The sequence below is a fragment of the Gouania willdenowi genome, chromosome 4, assembly GCF_900634775.1.
Source record: "Gouania willdenowi chromosome 4, fGouWil2.1, whole genome shotgun sequence".
Taxonomy (NCBI): Eukaryota; Metazoa; Chordata; class Actinopteri; order Blenniiformes; family Gobiesocidae; genus Gouania; species Gouania willdenowi.
The window spans coordinates 37,347,742-37,372,231 of NC_041047.1; the positions used below are offsets into that span (position 1 = coordinate 37,347,742).

At 38.7% G+C, this 24,490-nt stretch overlaps 1 protein-coding gene across 10 annotated transcripts in view; it reads left to right on the forward strand.

The window, feature by feature from the left end:
- Positions 1-24,490, forward strand: part of kif1aa (kinesin family member 1Aa) — a 110,779-nt gene that overhangs the window by 22,461 nt on the left and 63,828 nt on the right. For 7 of the 10 annotated variants that reach the window (XM_028444756.1, XM_028444751.1, XM_028444752.1 and 4 more), the window contains exons 3-16: positions 7,862-7,935; positions 8,026-8,208; positions 11,330-11,395; positions 11,476-11,654; positions 12,170-12,281; positions 13,235-13,312; positions 13,392-13,457; positions 13,547-13,564; positions 13,821-13,899; positions 14,014-14,092; positions 15,451-15,593; positions 17,401-17,439; positions 22,853-22,986; positions 23,822-23,901. In XM_028444756.1, the coding sequence (XP_028300557.1) occupies positions 7,862-7,935; positions 8,026-8,208; positions 11,330-11,395; positions 11,476-11,654; positions 12,170-12,281; positions 13,235-13,312; positions 13,392-13,457; positions 13,547-13,564; positions 13,821-13,899; positions 14,014-14,092; positions 15,451-15,593; positions 17,401-17,439; positions 22,853-22,986; positions 23,822-23,901 (1,330 nt within the window). The remainder of the gene's footprint in view (positions 1-7,861; positions 7,936-8,025; positions 8,209-11,329; positions 11,396-11,475; positions 11,655-12,169; positions 12,282-13,234; positions 13,313-13,391; positions 13,458-13,546; positions 13,565-13,820; positions 13,900-14,013; positions 14,093-15,450; positions 15,594-17,400; positions 17,440-22,852; positions 22,987-23,821; positions 23,902-24,490) is intronic. The other 3 variants (XM_028444754.1, XM_028444759.1, XM_028444760.1) reach the window with 1 other exon arrangement.

Here is a 24,490-nt window from a genome sequence, read left to right on the forward strand (position 1 = left end):
AAAAATGTAATAGCCTTGAAAGTTAAATGAGATGACGTAAAATGTTTACACAGACCCATAGATAAGGTCAAACTCATTTAATAATGACTGTGATTGACTTGAACACATAATCCAGACAGGATTGTTAAATATTTTCACTCACATTATTACTGTCTCTAATGATGAACCAGTCTTTCCCAATAAAAACACCAGAGATTACACTTTTGGTTATATTTAATGTATTCATAGGAAATAAGTTCATACACACAAGTGTAGTTTTTCTAAGATGTCTTGTTCACAGCTCATTCTTTTAAAGTCTAGATTATACATTCTGATACATTAATTATCCTGAAGTCTGTAAAAGCATTTGAATAATTCCATGAATCTGATTGAATTGCCAGAGGTTTTGTTAATGTAATGCATTCACAGAAGTAGTAGTAAATATTTCTCATGTATTTAAAACTTCTATTTACCATTCGTTGATAGTTTTAGAAACTGAACATGTTGTGTAATTTGCTAAGATATCAAGCTTCTTTCTTCAGCACAGATGTATATTTCAGTCCTGAATGAACATGCGTATCCTCACCTGAGATTCTCTGTTTTGTGTGAAGCCATTTGAGGTGAGGTGCACATTTAGCAGCAGGAGCAGAGAGTCTAGCAGTGAGGCATCTGAGGACAGTCTGTGTTTCTCAGCTGCAGAGAAAGCTCATGGCCCCGTGGGACGGCGCTTGTACTCGTGCACCTTCATGTAGTTTCAAAAGCTAAATGTTTTCCTCTGCTTTTGAGTTCACGACAATTTCACATGAAAAGTCTAATTGAGATAAAATATTAGTTTATTGTGAGCGCGTTTGTCTTTTCAGTTTCTTTAGCTACAACTTGTCGTTCCTACAGATTATGTTCCGTCCATTTATTCTGATTATCTTTCAACTTGGATTCCTGTTTTAATGTGATGTGTAAAGTCTTCCATAATATAGACTTCTTCACCAATCTATCTCCATTTCCTCATCTCTTTTAATAGCTTTTTCCCCAGAGATCAAGATTTGCATTTATTTTTTTCCTGACACATTTTATTTACAAATTGTATTTATTATGAGTACTAAATTATCTAGGTGTTCATAAAGGGTAACAGATTTAACTTGTTTCCATGTACCAGTATTCTACAAGTTATTAAAAATAAAAAATATAGAATTTTCTGGTTTAAAATTATTATTATTGAAGGTACATTTGTTTTAATTTTTTATTGAAGTGTCTTTACTTTTACTTGAGTACTGAAGACTAGTACTTTTGCCACATCTAGACATTTGTAAGAGTTAAAAAAGTGTGAATGTTTTCCTTAATTCAGGGTGAGTTTGGTTCGCTGCAGTCTAAAACTTCTTATGTTAGAATAATAAATCATCTTAAATTGTACAAAGGAGTGCATACACATACACGCTGGAAAACATACAGGCAAAGTCTCTAAGTTTAAAATACAGTTTGTTTCCAACTAGCTGTCAACACTTAAAAGTTTTGGTAAAAAGAAGAAATCCCACATTTTGACTAAAAAAACATACAAAACAGCAAACATACACAAAATGACTCCAAAGACACACAAGACAACTACAATAATAAAGTAAAATATAGAAAATGATGTAATACACAAAAATAATAGAAAAACACATAAAACAGTAACAAAAACACATAAGATGACAAAAAAAATCTCACACACACCCATATATATAGATGTACAAAAAATAAAATGGGATTTTAATCTCACATCTGAATAGAAATGAATAAAATTGTATTTGAAAAGGTTCAGCTGCAGGCTGCTAATTTTTCTGCATCACGTCTGTGTGAAAACTGTGAAGTATTTTGGATTTTCTCAGGAGAACAGCCTGCTCCTGAAGGCTGTTCTCCTTTCACATCAAGGACTTTAAATGTAGGCATGAAGTATGTGCACCAAGTTGGCGGCTAAATGGAGGCCCATTATTCTCTCAGAGCCCTCTCCTGCATCTTAATGAGCATCCGCATGGGAGGGACCATCTCACCAACAACAATACTACTGTCACTCTCTCAGTTTGTGGGAAGCCATTGGCTCACTTAAGTGTGCGTGTGTGTGTGTGTGTACGTGCGCTCGTTGCCCTTTCGTTCTTCATGGGACTAATCTTCTACGACCCATCCAATGGGATCGGAGCAAACAGCCCTATGCTAAAAACAATCTCACCATCTGACAACAAGTTACAGCTTTGTGTCCACCAGCGCTAATATTTTGGGATTCACAAAGAATGTCAACAAGTTTACTGAGAGGAATCAAACTAACAAGTTTCAAATCTCAGCTAAACCAAAAAACTAGGTTTTGATTTTTAACCTGAGCGTTTGTTTGCTAGCCCTGTGGTCATGTTCTCTACCAGGTTTGCAGTCGGAATCTGCTTCACTGGATGAATAGTTTAGATGTTAACTCCTCATGTGTCCTAAAAAGGATTGGGTCACACTAATGCAACTGATTTCCACTCTCCATTTGTTTGGGTTTTTCACTAAATATTAATCGGTTCTGCGTTAAATCGGGATATTTCAACGCATGATGATTTATCGATCCAAAAAATGTTCAAATCTATTCTTTTTTAATCAAGTTTTTTAACGAAAAAAATATTTAATTTTGCGAACATCTGCAAAGGCTGGTCACTCTCTGTCAGTGAAGCACATCAGACCTTGTTAAACTACCTCACTCCTCAATACATTCTAGCTGGAAGTTGATTGCGTCTTATTTTCATAAAACATACCCAGTGCTTAAATCATCAGGTCTCGGAACACCGGCCACGTGTTGTTCCGGCAGTAAGAGAGAGACAAAAATGTCACGTAATAATTTTTTTTAAAATGTCTTTTGCTAACTAAATGAGCCAATAACATCACGTGAACACAAACAACCAATTAACCTAAATGTTTAATAATAGAATGATGAATCAGTGTTAAAGAAGCACGGACAATCACCCGTTTTGGAGCATCCATCTCTCACTCTGAGTGACAGCTATAAAATCTGCCATGTTTCAGCACCAAGGACAGCGCTAAATCTCTGCTAATTTAGCCGTACATTACACTTATAAGGCCATAACTCCTCTAATGAATCAGCAGCACAGCAGAAAATAAAAATATAACGTGTACTAACCTGTTATTTGCCTCAAAAAAATTTGTGTCCTCGCAACTTTTTTCACTTAAAGTTTTTTTTGAATGGTAATGGGTGATGAATCGCTCACAACCAAAGTCAATGAGTCCACACATATTTCTACCTATTGCCTTGAAAAGATTGTGATACATTTTGTACTTTTGTTACGATACTGATTTCCCCGCGCAGTTTTGCGGACGTGAAGTCAAATGACGCTAGTGCGCATTCTCGACAGCTTGGAGAGGCGTCCCAATAACCCGGAAACAAAAAAGAATGAGAATAAACTACTATTTGGTTCTACAGATGTATGCAGAGGCATATGCACAGGTCTTGCAATAAACAGTCACAGGAATGGCGAGTAAATAAAAGACCGTGTCACAGTTGGATTGCGGACCGAGCCGCATTTTCTCATCCGAGTTTGACCCAACAGTTAAAACCTCATTTTTTTCTCAAAGAAATGACATACTTAGTGGTAAGCAACAATTTTTTTAACAAACAACTGTTGATGGCAACATCAGATCAGCTCACGGGTATCAAAGATAAGGACAATCCATGTTTTTGTGCAGAAAAGGAATGTTCAATGGTGTATTCCTTTATAATTGTCCTCTGCTCCATTCTTCCTCTACCGCGGCTCATGAAGGAAGAACGCTGCACGCAAACAACACTATGTGACCAAACCTCAACACCAGTTCTAAATATCTGTGTGAAGCCGACCCGTCCGGTGCCGTTGGGTCCCGTCAGGGTTCGGTCGGGTATCCATCCTCTATCTACAGTATCAGCTGTAAACAATTGATGTGCGCCCTCGCGTCGGCTTGGCTGATGGCTACAGTTACACTAACCACCATGGTGTCACTATGGAGTCTGATTAATACATCCTGCCCTATGTTCCTTTAAAAAAAGTCCCCATATACATCTGGGTATTTCTCATGTACTCAATCTTGTAATATTATCTAATGTGAACACACTACACACTCATTTAGATGTCAAACTTAGTATGAGTAGTACGTTAGTATGACATTTACAACACAGCCTCAGTCTCCTGTCTCTGCTGCCTATGATGTCATCAAATCAGAGCTACAAGATGACTTGGTTGTATTTAGTGTTATATAAATCTAAATGATTAGAATTGAACTGTAGTTGCACACTGTGTGATTGCTGCTCCCGACATGACGTTCAGACCTGCTCTCTTCTATAAACCCAACACGCAGCTACTATAAAGGTGTCCATCATAAAAACAACCATTAGCGTCACAGGGGACACGATGAACACTGTAGACTTTATAATGTACATCTGCCTATTAAACCTGGGCTCAAACAGTTCTCTCTGGTGCAGATGATGAAACAGTCATGTGTCTATCTCTCTCTGTAACCCTCACACACACGCGTCACTGTCTCTGAAATAATGACTTGTTTTCTGTGTTAAAGCAGACGCTGTATGAATCACTGTGAGATTAGAGATAAGAAAGCAACACTGGGATGGATCTGCTCCTGAGAAGCAGCTGGATGTTGATTAATTAGTTCATTTTTAAACTTTGTATAAAGAGTTTTTTAACTCTAAAGGACTAATTGAGTCATTCATTAATTTCAGCAGAGGTGGAAAGAGTACTGACAATTTGTACCCAGGTACAAGTACTGTTAACCTGCTTAAATTGTACTCAATTACATGAATTATTACTGGTGTTAAAAACTGTTTTGTTTAGTATTAATTACTTTTTAACCAATGCATGTTTTTTTGGGTAGTCAATAGCAGGCATTAGATTTTCTTCAATAAATAATCTATGTTCCATTAAAATTCTCAGGTAAATAGGGAAATGTAGAAAAATGACATAAAGGCAATGGGTTTTTTGAACAAATCAGGTTTCTCACCAACAATTTTTCACAGCGTAGGGGTTCTCTTAGTGTGGCACAGCTGCTTGGAATGCACTTTTTTTTTTATTTATAACCCTCTGAAACACTATTTCCTTCATTTCGTGGCCAAATTTTGTGACATAAAGCTAAAGTTTTTTTTTGTTTTACCTTTGTTCCAAAAGGTGATGATGAATGGAGTTACTCTTGATTGGTATAAGTCCTTCACTATTAAATACTCACCAACATTGTAGGAACAAGAAATAATATTTGATTCTAAAGACTGATTCAAAGACGCGCTTTAGCTTTAAAACTCCCTCTCTCGGCCCTCCTAGTTGTCGGCCAATGAGCGTCATGTGAGTCACGTATACACAGGATAATTTGCTTCCATTTCCCGCGAAATAGAGCAGCAAAGGAGAAGCTGCCCGCGTGTCGGGACAAAACAAGGGTGTTGATTACATCCTCTGACCCATTGTGGTGGTGGGAGGGGCCTGTTGGTGTAAACAGAGACGCACAAATGTGTACTAATTACATTGTTCTCCATTCTCTGAGCTGTTCCTGTTCCAAGAGCAAAGACCATCTTTTTTTTTCTAATTTAAATTGGATATTATGTGGGACCCGCAGTAATGTTGGGACTGATATGGTTATGGACACGGGGGCGCCTCCACTCATTCATTTTATACAATATATGTTTTATTTAGTTGATTGTTTTTGTTTAGATTATGAAGCTTACTGTTTATATTGGACGGTGATTATAGGTTACAAAGAGGAGGATGCACACAGGCAACATCAGGATAGCTAATTGGCTGCAGGGGTTTCTCAGGTGAAGGTGGGGGCATCTGACCAGATCGCCTGTATTAAATAGACAGTGATGCTGATGTATGATGATGATGTTTTTCTGGGTTATTCAAATTAAAAATAGTTAAAACAACCCATGTAGGCCTGGAAGTCCCTTTGTGTCCATGTATGCAATATTTATTATGATGGTACCGATTAAAAAAGGAAAAAACAACAAAAAAGCCCCAATCACAGTGTTCAGCCCCCGATGATCAACTGCTGGCGAGAACCTGGCAGATAAATAGATATAAAGCTGAAATTTTGTCTGTTAAATGAAACAAAAGCTGTTGAACCTGTGTAGAGGTGATGTGACCCAAAGGACTGCAAACAGGCTGTTAAAAGTGAAATGTTTTCTGAAATATTGTCGCAACTGTGTCACCCTTCACTTTCTGAACCTTTTGTTTAGTTTCAGCAGTCTGAAGAGCAGACCTGCAGAAATGCCAAAATGTATCAAAGGAAAAAGCTACAGAACAGGAAAGCAGAGTTTACTAAGCTAATGATGAATGGTGGCTAATCATCCAATTCTTTGTGTCGCCTCTATTGGACAAATATGAAACAGACCTCGGGTGCACCTGCTTTTCTGTCAACCAGTGCCTGAATGAGTCATGGAGAGAAATGGGCTGAAACCTGAAACCTGCGTCAGAAACACTGCCCTATATTTTATCAGTGGAAACAAAGCATCAGCAGCACAAAGAGAGGATGTAACTGTGGATACTAAGTTGAGCTCACACTCAGCACCAGGCTTTCTCCTGGTATCGACCACATCTGCATTAGCAGCTAAAGTGGTCTGGAACTCAGGGAGCAGGAGGAAGCTTTACCAGTGAAAGCATCACCAGACTGCAGCGCGCACACACACACACACACACGCACACACACACACACACACACACACACACACACACACTCTGTCAGGTGCTAAAGGTTCAATGAAAAATTACAGCTGCTGTAAAGCAATAGTCTGCAATTCTGAGTAAATTGTAAGATTTGCTTGTTTTAAAAATTGCTTTTATGACAAAGTAGTTCCAAAACTAAGGGTGTAGGAAAAAATTGATACGGGATATATCGCGATATTTCACTGCACAATTATCATATCGATCCAAAAAATGTCCCAATTGATTTTTTAAATCATGTTTTTTAACCAAGTAAAACAATTTACATAGAGATCACCAACCTGTGAGCCACTTCCTAGGTACCATATAGTCTGAAGGGCTGCCAGTTAGAAAAGCACTTCTTTAATGCTACATTTTCACAGTTTCACTTTATTTATCAGGTAAGAATATAAAGGAAGGCTAGCAGTAACTTAAAAGAGTAGGAAATGTTGAGGTTTTAACATGAAACACTTTGTTTTTCCTAATTTATGAAATTGTTTCATTTGTATTACATTTTATAGAAAATTCATCCTGCTGACCACACACCAGATCTGCGACACTTAAAACTATTTGTCATGTGAAAGTAAACATTTAAAGATGGTTAATTTAAAACTAAAACTTTGCCAGCAGTATTTAACTCTAGTCAGTACTAACCACATCTGTTATATGTATAAATCTGAACTCTGGAAAGCAAATCAGATTTTAGATACAGCTCATTGGTGAGGACCCCTCTCATGGTCCATGCGGGCTACCTGGGGCCTGCGAGCATCGTGTTGATGACCAGTGTCTGTGAACACACCATCAGACTTGTTAAACTACCTCACTCCTCAATGCATTTTAGCTGGAGGGATATTGTACTTTATGTTCATAAAACATACGGGACACTTTTATAGATGTACAGTATGTGGTTATTACATAATATGTCATAATTGTAAGTATTATCAGTTACACAATTACAATTATAATTGACCGCAACCTTTAACCTATGTATATTAATGTTCTTATTTCATACTGTATATTGAACGATTATTCGGATATTGACTTTGTAAAACTACAAATAACACATATCAAAGGTCAAAAAGAAGAGGTGTCCCAGTCGGTTCCCAGTCTATCAGCACTGTGCTGACAGCGACCTCTCTCAGATCCAGTTACACCCCCCCCCCCGTCTGACCTGTGTTTCATGTCCTGTCTTTCAGCCATCATCAACCCCAAGCAAGCCAAAGACAACAAGAGCTTCAACTTTGATTACTCCTACTGGTCCCACACCTCGGTCAGTCTTTCTGCCTCACACTCTTTTCTTTCCTATATAACAGCTCATACATATTCCTCCAAGCTAATGATGGTTAATCTATGTTCACAGCCAGAAGATGTAAATTACGCCTCCCAGGTGCAGGTGTACAAAGACATCGGAGAGGAGATGTTGCTTCACGCCTTTGAAGGATACAACGTCTGCATCTTTGCTTATGGTCAGACGGGCGCTGGGAAGTCCTACACCATGATGGGCAAACAGGATGTCAAGGACCAGCAGGGGATCATCCCACTGGTACTAAGTCACTGAGATTTTTGGTTTTAGTTTTATACATTAGGCTGATATTACGCTGTCATTATCTGTCATTAGCATGAATAAGGTGTCAATAAGTTTTGTTTGCTAAATTATGATATCTTTGGAGCTACAGTATGTTAGGTGGAGGGATATAGTGGGGTTAGGTAGGGGTAGGGGTAGGGCTAAAAGGTAAGGCACGGGCAGCAGGACGTCTTTACTGTTTCCAAAAAATCTTCTATTCTGTTTAAATTTTCTCTTTAATATTTGTATATACATTTTTATTTTAAAACCAAATACAATTTAAAAGAAATTAAAAACATTAGACACCCTAGACTAATTATAATTAAAAGAAAACTTCAAGAATTCATAAAGGAAACAGAAAAACGAACAGAAAAAAAAAAAAAATGATAAAATAATTGCAATTTCTAAAATTTATTTGAAAGTGCTAAGTTGGGTTTGGGTTAGGGTTAGGTAGGGCTAGGAGTTACCCCCAGTTTCCCCTGGATGCGGGTCCGCTGCGTTACATCTCCGCCACGCCAGCGGAGCTGATAGGTTCACACTTTAGTCTATGTGTTCATTTCCAGCGGGTCCGGTGCGTTGCGTGTCTGCTTCGTCCCAGCTCCTACAATCCGGAGTCCTTCGGCAGAGATACGCAGGACTTCTATTTCTGGCTGATGCCGGAGCACGATGCATCAACTCAGCACAGAGCAAATGCAGTGGAACAGGAAGTTAAGCACTTACTAAACATTAAAACATCCGGTTACTTTTCAAAATAAGAATCTTCAGATCATATTTCATCATATTATCTCTTTGTTGGCTGTAGCTAAAAAATGTGGCTCGGGCAACAACAACAAAAGGTAAAGTTTATGTTTTAATACCTTAAAACACTGAAAAGTGTTAGTGTTTCCCTGTCATCCCTTTATTGTTATTTATTTTTATTAATTTATTTATGTTTCCTCTCCTTTCACTCTCTTTTTTTTCTAATTACATATGTCATTCAATCTATTCTCCTGGCTTAATTAACTACATAAATGCCCGTACTTGTTTGTGAATGTTGCTGCACTTTATTATTATGTTTGTCATTGTAATTCACTATTAAAAAAAACAAAAAAAACAGACGTATCCAGTTGTAGGAGGATGAGTTATTAATAATGGGTTATATAAATAAGAATATTAATTATGATTATTAATATTACTTCAAATCTTGCGGGGTGCCACTCTTTTTAACAGGAGAAATATGTCTAAGTTTTTAGACTAAACTCATCAATGTGAAACCAGGGAAAAGTGAATTCTAACAGCAACGTCTACACCATAATCACAGCTTTAATGAATCAGAGGAATCAAAGATTACATTTAACCTTTTATTCAAAATTCAACAATTAACACAGTCAAAATATCAATTGAAATGGGATAATTAAATCATGATAAAATGCATTTCTAGACTAAATGAAAAGGTGGGAAAGGGAAACGCGTTGACCATGAAACGCCAGCGTCCCAAAACTGAAATTTTGGGCGGTTTTCTTCCTTTTAAAAGGTTATCTTTGAGACTCGCCTCCCAAGAAGGAAGTCTCGTTGATTGGTTTAAAGTTGCCAGCATCTCAGCTGGCTGCCTTTGGGTGTGTCTGGGGTGTGTGTTTATGTGAGACAAAGACAAACAGGATGGATGATTCCTAGATTTACACATAAACCATAATAATGAGTTCAGCATATTTAAAAAAAAAAGTTTTTGACATATCTTGAAATATCATGTATTACGAAAGAGTTTGATACCAAACACGACTGGAAAATAGCCTAGGATCACTTAAGGAACCGGTTAATGAATTTTACTTATAATTACTCGTAAACATAAATGTCAAAAATCATGTTATGCCTCTTCTTTACTATATGGTTGCAGTAGATACCTTAAACTAACTTTTGTGATGTTTTCTGGTATTTCAAGCACTTTTTAAATGATGAAACATTTAAAATAGCATTCTGTGGGTATAAAATTATCTGAAAAGAGTGGAATAGGACAGACTATATTTGCAATTTAAATTTCTGCTGAAACCATGCCAATAATGTTTTCATTTGTGACTTTTCAAACATAATACAATTTCTTTGTTCTCTTCTTCACTGGGACACATCTCAGAGGAGGGGCCTGGAAAGTGTCCTTCTGTGACATTTTACCACAGGGGTCAGGGGTCAGTGGGACAGTTCTGTGATCTTACAGCATCCCAAAGGTATCTGTTTGAAAAGGAGGGAGAAAACGGATGTTCTGTGTGGAGTCGTAAAAAGAGTTTGTACTTAACATTTCAAAGTGTTGGGCCAGTCTTATCCGCTGCATTATTGGGTTCAAAAGGCCGCATAGTGGGGTTAGCTATGCACATCAAAGTTGCTGGGGCAGCTATTTTGTGAACAGTTTGTGATAAAGAAACAGGCTCCTTGGTTAATTCCTGTTAGGAAGAGGGTCTTTAGGCTTGATGTGGCTTGGTTCCTTATACAGTGGAAACCCCGAGTTTGGGTTATGTAGGGTTACGGTAAGGTATGGTTTAAGGTTTATGTAGGGTTAGGGTTAGGTAAGGTTTAGGGTTAGGTAAGGTTTAGGGTTTATGTAGGGTTAGGGGTTAGGGTTAGGTCGGGTAAGGGTTAGCTTGGGTTAGGGTTTATGTAGGGTTAGGGTTAGGTAGGGTTAGGGTTATGTAGGGTTAGGATTAGGTAGGGTTATGTTGGGTTAGGTTAGGGTTAGCGTTATGTAGGGTTAGGATTAGGTAGGGTTATGTTGGGTTAGGTTAGGGTTAGAGTTATGTAGGGTTAGGATTAGGTAGGGTTATGTTGGGTTAGGTTAGGGTTAGCGTTATGTAGGGTTAGGATTAGGTAGGGTTATGCTGGGTTAGGGGTATGCTAGGTTAGGGTTATGCTGGGTTAGGGTTATGTAGGGTTAGGGTTATGTAGAGTTAAGGTAACAAACACCACTTAATGACAGCCTTCATGACACCTTATTAATGCTAATGACCTGTGTGATGTCATAATAATGTCAGCGTAATGTCAGCCTTTATGTATAAAACTTCCAGTAATGTGTTACTGATTTCTGTGTTTCTGGAAAATGTCTGTAATTCCTGTGATATTGTTTCCTCCTGCGTAGTTATGTGAAGATCTTTTTACAAAGATCAGCGACAATATGGACAACAGCATGTCTTACTCCGTCGAGGTGAGTACAAGTTGTTTCAAATACACGTCCTGTCGACAAGTCGCTTCAACTTTTCATTATAAACATCTGTCCATGTGCAGGTGAGCTACATGGAGATATACTGTGAACGTGTGCGTGACTTGTTGAACCCTAAAAACAAAGGAAACCTGCGTGTGCGTGAACACCCTCTGATGGGGCCGTACGTGGAGGATCTGTCCAAGCTCGCCGTCACTTCCTACAACGACATCCAGGATCTGATGGACTCTGGTAACAAGGCCAGGTGAGAGACGCACGCATGTCTGTAATGATTGTAATGAATGACCACAGAACACGCCTCCTCCAAAGCCTCTGAGGGGGCACAGTTACATTATGTTTTTTTAATTTCATAATTAATCATTAGAGAATTAGAGTTCATTACAGTTATGATGTAATTATAATTGTAATTGAAACAATCTGTTGTCGTTGTAAGCTCAGCACTGGCCACGCTAACCACCAGTAACCATATTTATATTATTAATATTATTAGTATTTTGTGGCGACAATTTTTTTTTCCACTACATCATGTCTGGGACTTCTTAAAAAAGAGATAAATGAATAAATTAACAAACACAACATAATACAAATATTTGAAATTAAATAAAGAGAGAAGGACAATGTATATGAACACAAATAAATGAAAATAGAAATAGAGGAATAAGTAAAAAAATATTAGACTAAATCTCAACTGGCTAACCTGGTGCTCATGGAAACTGAGGGAGTCTGATCATTTGTGTGTGTGCGTGTGTGTGTGTACAGGACTGTAGCTGCCACCAACATGAATGAAACCAGCAGCCGCTCACACGCCGTCTTTAACATCATCTTCACTCAGAAACGACACGACACTGACACAGAAAACACCTCAGAGAAGGTAACACAGCTCCTTCCTCACTGGATGTTCTCACCAGCTGCTTGACTGGTGCAATGATTAACGATAATGAGTGAAAGCTCAACGCTAGCCTGGAAGCCTGGAATGATAACGCCACATGGTGACACCCTGCTCTGGAATGATGATGACTTCCTATAATAAATATCTCCTTTTTCCTATTTTTTGTTCATTTTTTTTGAGACTTTTATCCAATGTTTGTCTTTTCTTTAACCAATTTTTTGCAACTTTTCATCCAAATAAGCTACAGTACCTTTAGCCCAATAAATACCACTTGCTTCCTTTTTTCCCGATATTTTGTCTCTTTTTGTCGCCACATTTAACTCTTAGGCTCTTTTATGTGACCTGTTACTTTTTTTTTGTAACTTTCTTTACACGTTACTCATCGCTGGTCACAGACTTTAATACCATCGGCTTCTGATGCTGAGTCAGCCCCTCCCCCATGCACTTTTTAACCCCTTCTTTGGCCATTTTGCAATTTCCTTAGCCCCTTTTCAACATTTCTGACACTTTTTTTTGTTAATAAATATCCCTTTTTCCTGTTTTTTGTCAATTTTTGCATGTTCTTTTTAAGACTTTCATCCATTTTTTGTCCTTTCTTTAACCATTATCTGCCACTTTAAACTTTTCATTCAAATAAGTGACCTTTTGCACAATAAATACCACTTCTTTCCTTTTTCCACTATTGTTTGCCACATTTTACTTAAATAAACTGCCTTTTTCCTTTACATATGACCTGTTTCCTCCTTTTTGCCCATTGTTTTGCTGCTCTTGACTGATTTTGGCTTATTTTAGTCACTTTTTCACTCTTTCATTCTGACATACTGGGACAATGCACAGCTCCTGCTAGCTGAAAACTGTGAAGCCAAATGTTTTCCCTTGGTGCTTTTTGCTGTTGTTGGATGCTCAGTAACATTTATATACGTTCTTGATTGCAGGTGAGTAAGATCAGTTTGGTGGATTTGGCTGGCAGTGAAAGGGCCGACTCCACTGGAGCCAAAGGGACCAGGCTGAAGGTGAGTTCATTTCTGTTTGATGATACAGAAAAACAAATGATGTGAACCTTTTATTAAGCTCACAGGCGTCTTTTCACAGGAAGGAGCAAACATCAACAAATCTCTCACTACGCTGGGGAAAGTCATCTCTGCGTTGGCTGAAGTGGTTTGTATTTCACACAGAATTCTAACACTTTTATTAACGTTCTTTGAGATATAAAATAATAAACTGCTTTTACTTTTCTCTCTTTCAAGGACTCTGGACCCAATAAGGTAATTGAATTATTAGTCAGGATGCAAAGTTAGTGCTAATGCTCTTGCTAGGTTAATGCTCATGTTCGGTTAATGCTAATGCTAGGTAAATGTTAAAGTTAGCTAATTTTATGTTAATGCTAATGCTTATGCTAAGCTAATGCAGTGCACCTGCATCCTCACTTACATTTCCTTCAGGAAATGCAAATATTCTAGTTTTCATTGTTTCCTTTTTAAAGCAAGTCTTGAGAAATGATGTTGTGTTTGTGTTTAACAGAATAAAAAGAAGAAGAAAGTGGAAAGCTTCATCCCTTACAGAGATTCAGTTTTAACTTGGCTCCTGAGAGAAAACCTGGGTAGGATTATTGTTTGTTGTTATTATTATTATTATTATTATTATTATTATTATTATTATTATTATTGTTATTACTCCAATCTATTCTGATGTTTGTCTTTGCTGCTCCGTTCAGGAGGAAACTCTCGCACTGCCATGGTAGCAGCGCTGAGTCCGGCTGACATCAACTACGATGAAACCCTCAGCACACTCAGGTACGGCCAACCTGAGGTCCGTGACCCTCAGGGTTTGTCTGCTCTGAGGCTACCAACATTAAATGAGCAAATATTTATTAAAACCATTATCAAGTTATTAAGTCAGTGTTACTCAACATGTGGCTCGTTATGTCTTAATTAAAATTATTATTGCCCTTGAAAACTATAGAAGGGGGAACTTTTCTATTTCTTTGGCTATTTTGCAACTTCCTTTGTCCAATTTTTACCCTTTTCCAGCATTTCTGAACCTTTTTTTCAGATTTTGGCAATAAATATTCCTTTTTCCTATTTTTGGTCATTTTTGTTCTACGTTGTTGCCCTTTTCCACTATTGTTTGCCACATTTTGATTATGTAACCTACCTTTTGCCATTACATACCACTTGGTTCCTCTTTTTTTGCCCATTTTTTTCCAATCTTGACTTCTTTTGGCCCATTTTAGTTACTTTTCACACTTTTGACACTTTTTTAACCATTATTTTTGCAATTTTTCATCTAAATGAGCTATCTTTCGGCCAATAAATACCACTTGTTACCATTTTTCCCTACATTTTTACTCTTTTCACTATTGTTTGCCAAACTTTGCCCATTTAATCTTCCTTTTGCCATTATGTGCCACCTGTTTCCTTTTTTTTGCCCCTTTTTGCCACTAATGACTGCTTTTGGCCGATTTTAGTCACTTTTCATTCTTTTCTTGCTCTTTTTTTGTCACTTTACTTACACGTCACTCATTGCTGGTCACGGACTTTATCACTATTGGCTTCTGATGCTTCTTCCCTATTTCTTTGGCCATTTTGCATTTTCCTTTTTTCTTGTTTCAACATTTTTGACAGTTTTTTCAGATTTTAGTTGTTTTTTTTGCCTATAAATATCCCTTTTCTTTTTTGTTTGTCAATTTTTGCAAGTTCTCTCTGAGATTTTTATCCAGTTATCTTCCACTTTTCATCCAAATATTATTTCCAGCAAATATACTTTTCTTTTTTACTTACATTTTGCCTCTTTTTGTTCCACTTTTTTTTGCCTTCTTTTATTATTGTTTGCCTTATTTTGCTCATTTAAGCTATCTTTTGCCCTTACATACCAATTGGTTCTTCTTTTTTGCTACTCTTGACTGTTTTTGTCCCATTTTGAGTCACTTTTCACTCTTTCAATCTGGCATACTGGGACGATGCACAGCTCCTGCTGGCTGATAACTGTGAAACCAAATGTTTTCCCATGGTACTTTTTGCTGGTTCTTCACTCACAAACATCTCTGACTGCTTTGAACTGCAGCTCCAGGCTATAGATCTGTTCACGACACGCCATATCCACTTAGTCATCCGTGTTAACGTCCACAACGACCCCACCCTTTGCTCCACAGATACGCTGACCGAGCCAAGCAGATTCGTTGTAACGCCGTCATCAACGAGGATCCTAACAACCGATTGGTGCGTGAGCTGAAGGAGGAGGTGTCTCGTCTGAAGGACCTGCTCTACGCTCAAGGACTGGGTGACATCATCGAAAGTAAGGAATCCATGACAGTTTTCTTATAACATAAAGCCATTGTTAGTCATTTGTGACAAAAAAGTTCTAAATTCTTTCCTTTCCAAGATAACGACATGAACTGACATTTTTTTCAGACTTTAAATGAATAAAATAGTTTGTTTTTTAAAACCCTCGGGGCACCTTTGAAATAAAATGACAGTTTTTCATCTTATTTTTTTTTTTTTTTTTTTTTTTTTTTTTTTTTTTTTTTTTTTTTTTTTTTTTTTTTTTTTTACCTTGTCTGCACATGCTGTCGAAGGTTAACACTACAAGAAGTGCAATCTTTTAACAGCAATGCATATTTTATTATTGCAATTAAATAAATTTATTTATTTCATTGCATAATTGTGACCATCACCAGCCCTCCCTAGGGAAGGGTAAGAAATACTTTATTAAAGGGAGGATGTAAAAAAAAGAGAGGGCAGTGTTTACACCAAGGTGAGGGGTTGGAGGGGGGTGGGGAAGTTAACAGGGAAGAGGGATACAAGATAGGATATGGAATGAGTGGGGAATAGTTGTTAGGTTCCAAGTGATGCGATGTGAAATTGTGGTTGTGTATATTGTGCAGTTTGGTGACCAGTGTGCGGTTTAGGAATAATAGTGGTGGCTGTGAACAGAGGAAGAGGTGAGTGGAAATTCCATAAAACAGGTATTTGGGAACAAGGTGCAAGGTGTCTAAGGTTGAGCCCAGTATGAGTGTTATCCCACAGCCCAAGGCCAGTGCATACATGACAAATGTATTTCCAAGAACCGCCACTGCAAAACCCACGAGCCGCCCCCGGGCCCGAAGAAGCAGTCAGGCCAGCAGCGAGAGCGGGCAGCCTAAGGGCCCCCGGCGACCACCCCACGGCCAAGCAGCCCCCCGCACGCCCCCAAGGTCCCAAGCCGAGAGGCAGCCATCGCCCCCCCCATACACACCCGAGAAAGCCCCAAGGAGCCAAGGACCCAGCGCACCACGCCACCGATCCCACCCCCAACCCCCAGACCCCCCCCCCCACCGACCCCCCCCCCCCCCCCCACACCCCCGCGCCCAACCCCCCGAGGGGAGGGCCCAGAGATACCAAAGCGGTACCCTTCATAAAACTGTTGTTTATAATTTTCCCTCCTATTTTTTCACATTAAACAACTTCAGACCTATCCATAGATATAAAGTTCTCATTATATTTTTGTATTTTAAAAAAGTCTTTTTGTGCCCATTCTTTCATCAAAACATATTTTGTGTTTTTCAATATGAAAAACACAAAATATGAAAAAAGGTTATTATTGACTAGGTCAATAATTGATAGGAACATTGATTTTGAGGCATTATTACTTTTAGAGCTATGAGCATTTATTAAAAAAACCCTACACTCGTTGAGCTCAGGTATCAAAACAGTACGCTTCATAAAAGTGTCTTCAAAATGTCTTGTATAAATATTTTTCGCACTTTTTTCAGATTTTTTCAACAACTTCGGATCTAACCATAAATATAATATTTTTCATCCAAAATATGTGGTTATAATGGGAGTCAATGGGACCAAATCGGTCCCGAACTCAAAGATTGTCGGTACATTTTATATCTCCTGTTCTATACATCTTGCAATAAAAGTGATCATGGAATTATGAACTTGATATTAGAAGAAAATCCTGGCCAAGGTTCATACAATTAGTCTTTAAACTGAATTGATCATTTTAAAAAGTGATGATTTGGTCCCCAAAGGTTCCCCGAGGGTTAATGTTCAGAGACAGTTTATTGAACCTGTGACATGTAAAGCTGTGTATATTTCCTGTCCTTCTCTCCCCTCAGCGTTTCGAGTCTCTGTTGCTGATATAGAGGGTTTGAAATGTGTGTTTACTGCCTCTTTGCTCTTGCTCTGCTGCTTAGCATCGCATCTTCTTCCCATGGCAGGAAATTGGAGCTTATAAAAAATCATTGCACCACCACAATGTAGATATATATACACATAAATATTGATCTCAATTTTTAAAGACAAATTGATATAATTTCTGAAGTGAATCCCAGGGTTCCCTCTGGTTTGTAAAGATCTATGAAAGTTTCATAAATATGACATTTGTGGATGATTTCTGGATTTTCACAAAGCAGAAAATAAAATTGAGCACTAGAATCTGAAAGTTCAAGAATTACAGTGGGAACCCTGTCACTGCAGAGCCAGTCTTCACTGGTATTGAAAGCAAACCCTCTGATACATAGACAGAGGGGGACTGGCCTCCTGGCGTAGCCTACTGGGCATTGACCCATTGGGCAGTCGAGCCAAAGTGGGCCGGTCCGGTCCGCTAAGTGTTTTTTTTTTTTTTTTTTTTTGTGACAAGCGAGTAGAGGAAGACATGTTAACAGGTGGCCAAAAACGTGGCAAGAAAGGGGTCAAGAGTGTCAAAAATAGGCTAATAAAGAGGAACCAGGTGGTATGTAATGGTAAAGTATAGCTTAAATGGGCAAGATGTGGCAAACAATAGTGAAAAAGGGTAAAAATGTGCGACAAAACGAGGCCAAATGTAGGGAAAAAGGAAACAAGTGGTATTTATTGGGCAAAAGGTAGCTTATTTGGATGAAAAGTGGCCAAAAAATTAAAGAAACGACAAAAATTGGATAAAGGTGTCAAAAAGAACTAGCAAAAATGGCCAAAAAATATGAAAAAAATGATATTTATTGGCAAAAGGTAGCTAAAGTCTGAAAAATGTGTCAGAACTTTTTTGACAAAGAAAGTTTCAAATGGTCAAAGGAAAAAGGAAAAAAGGTGTTTAAAAGTTTTCCCCTTTTAAGGTTTTTTCTGGAATAATAATTCAAATTAAGACATAAAGAGCCACATGTTGGCAGGTGTTAGAGGGGTCGTCTTCTGATCAAGAGGTTTGGGGTTCCATCCCAGTCTATACCTGACTATGCGTCAAAGTGTCCTTGGGCAAGATACTGAACCCTCAATTGCTCCAGTGGTTGACCAGCGCCTTGCATGGCAGCTCAGTCCCATTGGCGTGTGAATGGGTGAATGCGTTGATATTGTAAAGCACTTTGGGACCACTTCAGCGTAGGCATAATAGCGCTTTAAAAATCAACTCCATTTACCATTTAGACAGAAAATGCTAGGGCTGAATTTGGGTCCCTGTCCCCCCCAGTACACAGAGCAGTGTCTCTGCCACAGCCCGCAGCTGAGGATGATTCACGTAATACATGATGTTTGAGGTCTCTTAAAGTTTTACTGCATAATACTCTCTACTATAATGTAATCAATCGTGGTAGATGAAAGCCGGTCCAGATGGATGGCTGTGATACGACACACTTCCACTTTATTGCTGTAGGCCGTTGCCATGGCAACCTCAGCTGCAGAGTTTAGTCACCACGTCGTGGGATGTAACCCCAGCCTCTGAGTAGGACAATGGATGAGCAGAAAAAACATTCTAATTAAACTACAACAAAAAGTAGATTTTAGTTCCAGGGTTACACCTGTGCACTGATTTTCCTTCTTTAGAATAGACGTTTGTCTTTAGAATTCATTCAAGCATTTCACAATTAAAGAGTAAACACAGATTTAAGGGTACCTGTAGTGGAAATGTATATAATAAAAAAAAACATATTTAATGTATTACTCAACAGGGTTCTTCTCATCAGGAATTTTTCACAGCATAGAGGGATCGTATGGCATGTGAGTGAGCGCCATTGTCGTGGAACATTTTTAAATGTATAATTCTCTGAGGGCCAGATTTAGTGAAGTAAAGCTAAAGTTGTTTTTTTTTTCTTTGTTTTAGCCTTATTTAAAAGCTAAAAGTTATTTGTTGAATTGGTGATGATGAATATAGTTATGGCACGTTTCCACTGGCGGTATCGGCTCTACTCTTTTTTTTTTTTTTGTGTTTCCACAGGGAAAAGGTACCTCCTCTGTGGTACCTGGTGCTGCTTTTTATAGTACCTCCTTTGTTGAGGTTCCAAAAAAGCAGCCCTGCTCTGAAAATATGACCTAGGCTCAAAGCAGACACTGATTGGTTCAGCAAATCCACAAAAAAGTGCTCCATTACTCATCGTTGGTGTAGGTCCTCAACTAATAAATACTCACACACACTGTAGAGACAATAAATTAAATTTTATTCAAAAGACTGATTCCAAGACACGCTTTTCAAATTTAAATGAGGTATTATGTGGGACCTACGTCTGGTTGAAGCCACACTGTTTATATTGGACGGTGCACACAGACAGCATGGGGTCCTCAGATGAAGACATGAGCATCCGAGCAGATCGCCTGTATTAAGTAGACGGTGCTGTTGATGTATGTGTTTCTGGGTTATTCAGATTAAAAAGAGAGTTCAAACAACCCATGCACTTCTGGGAGTTCCTTTTGTGTCCAAGTGTGCAACAATTATTACGACGGTACCAATTAAAACAACAGAAAATCACGCGACTAAAAACTGAACGTAGGGGCGCCATCGCTCCATAGGGGAGAACCCTGCCAATGAACAAAATATGTGCATCTTTTTTTATAAAAAACACATTACAATGACTTTTTTAGAAGGATTTTATACCTTGGGGCATAAACTTTAAAGAGCCGCCATTTTGGACTGGATATGACACGCTTTCGTTGATCGGCACGGCCTGTTGCTTTAAAGAAATGATGCATTGTGGGAGGTAGAGGCATTACAGATCTGTTTACATTGTGGGAAGTGTAGTTTTTTTGTTGGCTCTTAGCATGAAGCAGCCATGTGTAACCTCTCCCTTACTAGCTGGGTTTCCATTACAGATTTTTGCAAAATAAAAGCGATATTTCTAAGTGTAGATAAAGTATAGGTGCACTTTGAAAGTGTTTCCATTGAAGGTTGTTTTAGAGCCTTGTAACTCCCGTGAAATCTCATCTCACGAGAATTTGCTGCAGGAAGATGGACTCTCCAAACCTCCTTAGAACACTCAATTCCTTTGTTGTTTCATGTCTAATGTGGCAATAATAATTTCAAAGTATAATGCTTAGAATTTTCTCAGAGAGAAGTGATCATATGTCCAGGTACGTCACGTAGCGCTTTTGTGATACTTTTCATTATCGAAACGTCCTCATAAAAGTGTAAAAACTTTTTAGTGATATTTGAGTGAATTTCTTGAATTTCTATCACCAGTTTTTAATAGACCTTTTAGATTTGACGAATTTCCAAGGGTAATGGAAACACAGTTAGTAATAAAGTGTATCCAGGTTGTATGTTAGGAGAGGTTGAAGTCCTCGAACAGGCGGAGGTCACCAGCACTGAAGCCATGCTGTTGAAGTCCCAGTTACGCTGGGCAGGACACGTCCCCAGGATGAAAGATCACCGCCTACCCAAGATTGCGCTGTATGGCGAACTCTCCATTGGCAGTAGAGACAGAGGGGAACCAAAGAAGAGGTACAAAGACTCTCTCAAGAAGTCACACAGTGCCTGCCACATAAACCACTGCCAGTGGTCAGATCTTTCCGCCAACCGGGAAGCCTGGCGACACGCAATCCACCAAGCCGTCTTCTTCTTTGAGAACACCCATAGGGACAGTCTTTGGGACAAAAGACGCAGAAGGAAGGAGTGCAACGATGCACCAGCAGCCACCCCAACCCAGACTTTTCCTTGCAGCTGCTCTGGCAGGTCCTGCCTTTGAAGAATCAGCTTCGTCAGCACACCAGCGAGTGTGCAACCGACGTGGACAGCCTCCTTCATAAACCTTTGTTTGCCAAGCCACGACGATGACAAAATATCACCTTTCTCATCAACTACCTGCTTCTTGTGTGCCTCACTGCACCCACTCAGCATCAGAATTAGCCAGACAGAGCTGTTGTTAGCAGTAGAAATAAGCCATGGCTGAGTAGTTAGGTATTGGAAGTGTAAAAATATGGTTAGGAACTGTAATGAAAGTTGCGTGAAAGGACATCTGTTAATTGACGGGATTATGCACGACGAGGACTGGAACCTGACAGCGCCATAACTGACAGGTAAGTTCTCCTGACCAAGTTCATTATTAATGCTGCGTTCGATTGCACTCGGATCCCGGATAAATTGGTACTTGAGCTCGGGACCCTGACTGAAGAATTCGGGCAGGATCCAAGCAGCTCGAGTTGATCAGAATGATGGTATATGACGTTTCTCTTTCTCTCTCTCTCTCTTACCCTGAAGTAGCTAATATATATTTCCCCAGCAGGCATTTTCTCATTGATAAATATCAAAACAATCATGAACTCACTGTGGCCAGTCATGCTTTTCGAGCTCACTGAAAGAAACGCATTTGCCTCGGATCCCCAAAATTGACGATCCAAATCATTCTGTGTTTCGAGTGCAGTCAAACTTACCATTAGCCACAAGGAAATTAGTGGTAACAATGTTTTGGGGGTGCGGTTAGTGCCATGACACCCCCCATAGTATCCACTGTAAGCAGAAACATAGTAGTGCTCTGAACAAGCTGTATTCAATGACTTTCTGTGAAGGAATTCTGTCAGGACCACGTCTGTGTTCAGATGTAACTTTGCCTTTGTGCCCATTAGCTTAGCCCGTTAGCTTAGCCCTCAGATCCCTCTCATAGCAGCTCAGCTTAAAGCGGTTCTTACATACCACCAAATTTAATCTGAATGGAAACTTTTTAAGTGTGTATCCTGTACAGACAGTTTGGAGCCAACGTCTGGATAACTCTGACTTAGTGTCAGTATTTGCCTGGTTTTTCTCTTGTTATAGCAATGATGGGCTTTACACTCCGCCATTGTTCAAGAACTGTAGACCAATGGAACACTGTTGCCTAGCAACATCAGAATCAACAAATGTGCGTCATATCCTGACCAAAATGGTATGAAATAGTTCTATAAAGTATTTTAATTGTGGTTTTTTTTTTAATAAAAAGGTGCACATATTTTGTTTATTGGTAATATATTGAACATTTTTTTTGTTACACACATTTCCCCCACAGTTACCCTTTAACATCATTAATTACTAACTAATATAATGAACAATCGGATCCCTTTTGGATTCTTCTTTCCGCTGCACGGCAGACCTGCTGCATTCTTTCCATTGTGGGTGACTTTTGCTGGAGCTGCCTTTGCTTAATGCCAACCCGATGACATCGATGCTTTATCTTTTCCTGCTCTTTTCTCTCTTGTTTTACCTTCTGTTTGCATCCCTGCTGTTGCTTTATTCCCTGATACCATTTACCACCCATCAAACCCACTTCCTGATTGTACGCCATACCTCCATAGCCCCGCCCCTCCCCTCCCCATTGACCTATCCAATTACAAGAACCCTAACTGTCAGTCTCTCCACAGTGACCAACGCCATGACAGGGATGAGCCCGTCTCCGTCTCTCTCTGCCCTGTCCAGTCGTGCCGGTTCTATTGCCAGTCTGCATGATCGCATCATGTTCAGCCCCGGCAGTGAGGAGGCCATCGAGAGGCTCAAGGTGAGCGCTGGAAAACATGCAATAAAGTGCTGGGATTGTGTTCCAACTTGAGAACAAAAAGCAGAAAAGTCAGGTTTGATAGTTGAAGCTACCAAGAGCCAAACTCATTGTAGTTCAGGGGCCAAATATAAAGTAGTTTGATCTTAAGTGGACCACAGATTTTAGCTGAGAAAACGAGCTAATTTTAACAATAAATTACCCCCAGTTTGCACTTCGACGTACAAATGATACATAGTGTGTAAGACCCCCCACAATATCCATTGTTGATTTTGTGACAAATTTTTTTTTTTTTTAATTTGGGGGATAATTATGTGAAATAACTTGAGGAAATTTGAGTTCTTTGAACAAAATTGTGGAGTTTCATTGAATTAGTGTTTTTGGAAGGGCTAAGATATCTACAACTGAATTATTGGGTAAATTACACAGTGTGGAAAAAATGTAAGAAGCCATATGATTGGCTGAAAGCCAACACACCGGATTGGCTGATGAATCTGTCAATCACTTTTATCAGCCAATGGTGACGTTCATTGACCCGCGACGTCAGGGCAGCCTCAAAATTCACCACACACATTTCTCTCACAGATACACAGAGGTTTCACAGCACAGAAGCAGTTTGTAAAAAAATTATAGGATATTTGAATGAATGTACTTTTTAAAAACTCTGGTTCAAAAGTTTATTTTATTATTGTATTGTTTGGCTTTTGTTAATAATAGTTTACTATACAATTGATTGATTGGCCATATGAGAGGATTTGTTTATTATGAGTTTATTTTAAGTAAAGAATGCAGCGTTTATTCTTCAGATATCAGATCAGTGTTGGTTTCTGTCTCCAAGGAAACGGAGAAAATAATCGCTGAACTCAACGAGACGTGGGAAGAGAAACTCCGCCGAACAGAAGCCATTCGAATGGAAAGGTACGCCACCAATGTGTTTGTTCTTCCGTCTTATGTCGTATAACGTCCTGAACGAATTCAAAAAGATCTGGGGCCTCATTTATAAAACTTTGAGTAGAATCTACACTAAAAATGTGCTACGCCAAAAGAAAATTCCTATTTATAACACCATGCGGAGCTCACCTGCATGCACTTTACCTTTAGGGATCACAGCCCAGCTAGAACAAGGTGTTGGAATTATAAATTAATTGTAATTGAGTTCAGATAGTTGTATTGTAATTATAATGGAAATACTATAAAAATTGTCATTTACAATGTAATTAAACGCAAAACTGTGGCACCATGTTACAGTTCTATGGCTTACACACATGTAGTTAATAATTATTAAAATTTGTTTCATATCAAGTTTTCCCACTACCTGTCACTTCTCTTGAGGATCATTTTACCATTTTAAAAATAAGATTAAGGGCTATGCTGACAGGAAAAATATTAATACTATTATCATTGATTAGGAAGCCTGACAAGGTAACCAAGAGATGAAAAACAAATTAGATGATAGATTATATTGTTTTTACTGTATTTTACAGCTGATTTAAGACATTTTCTTACA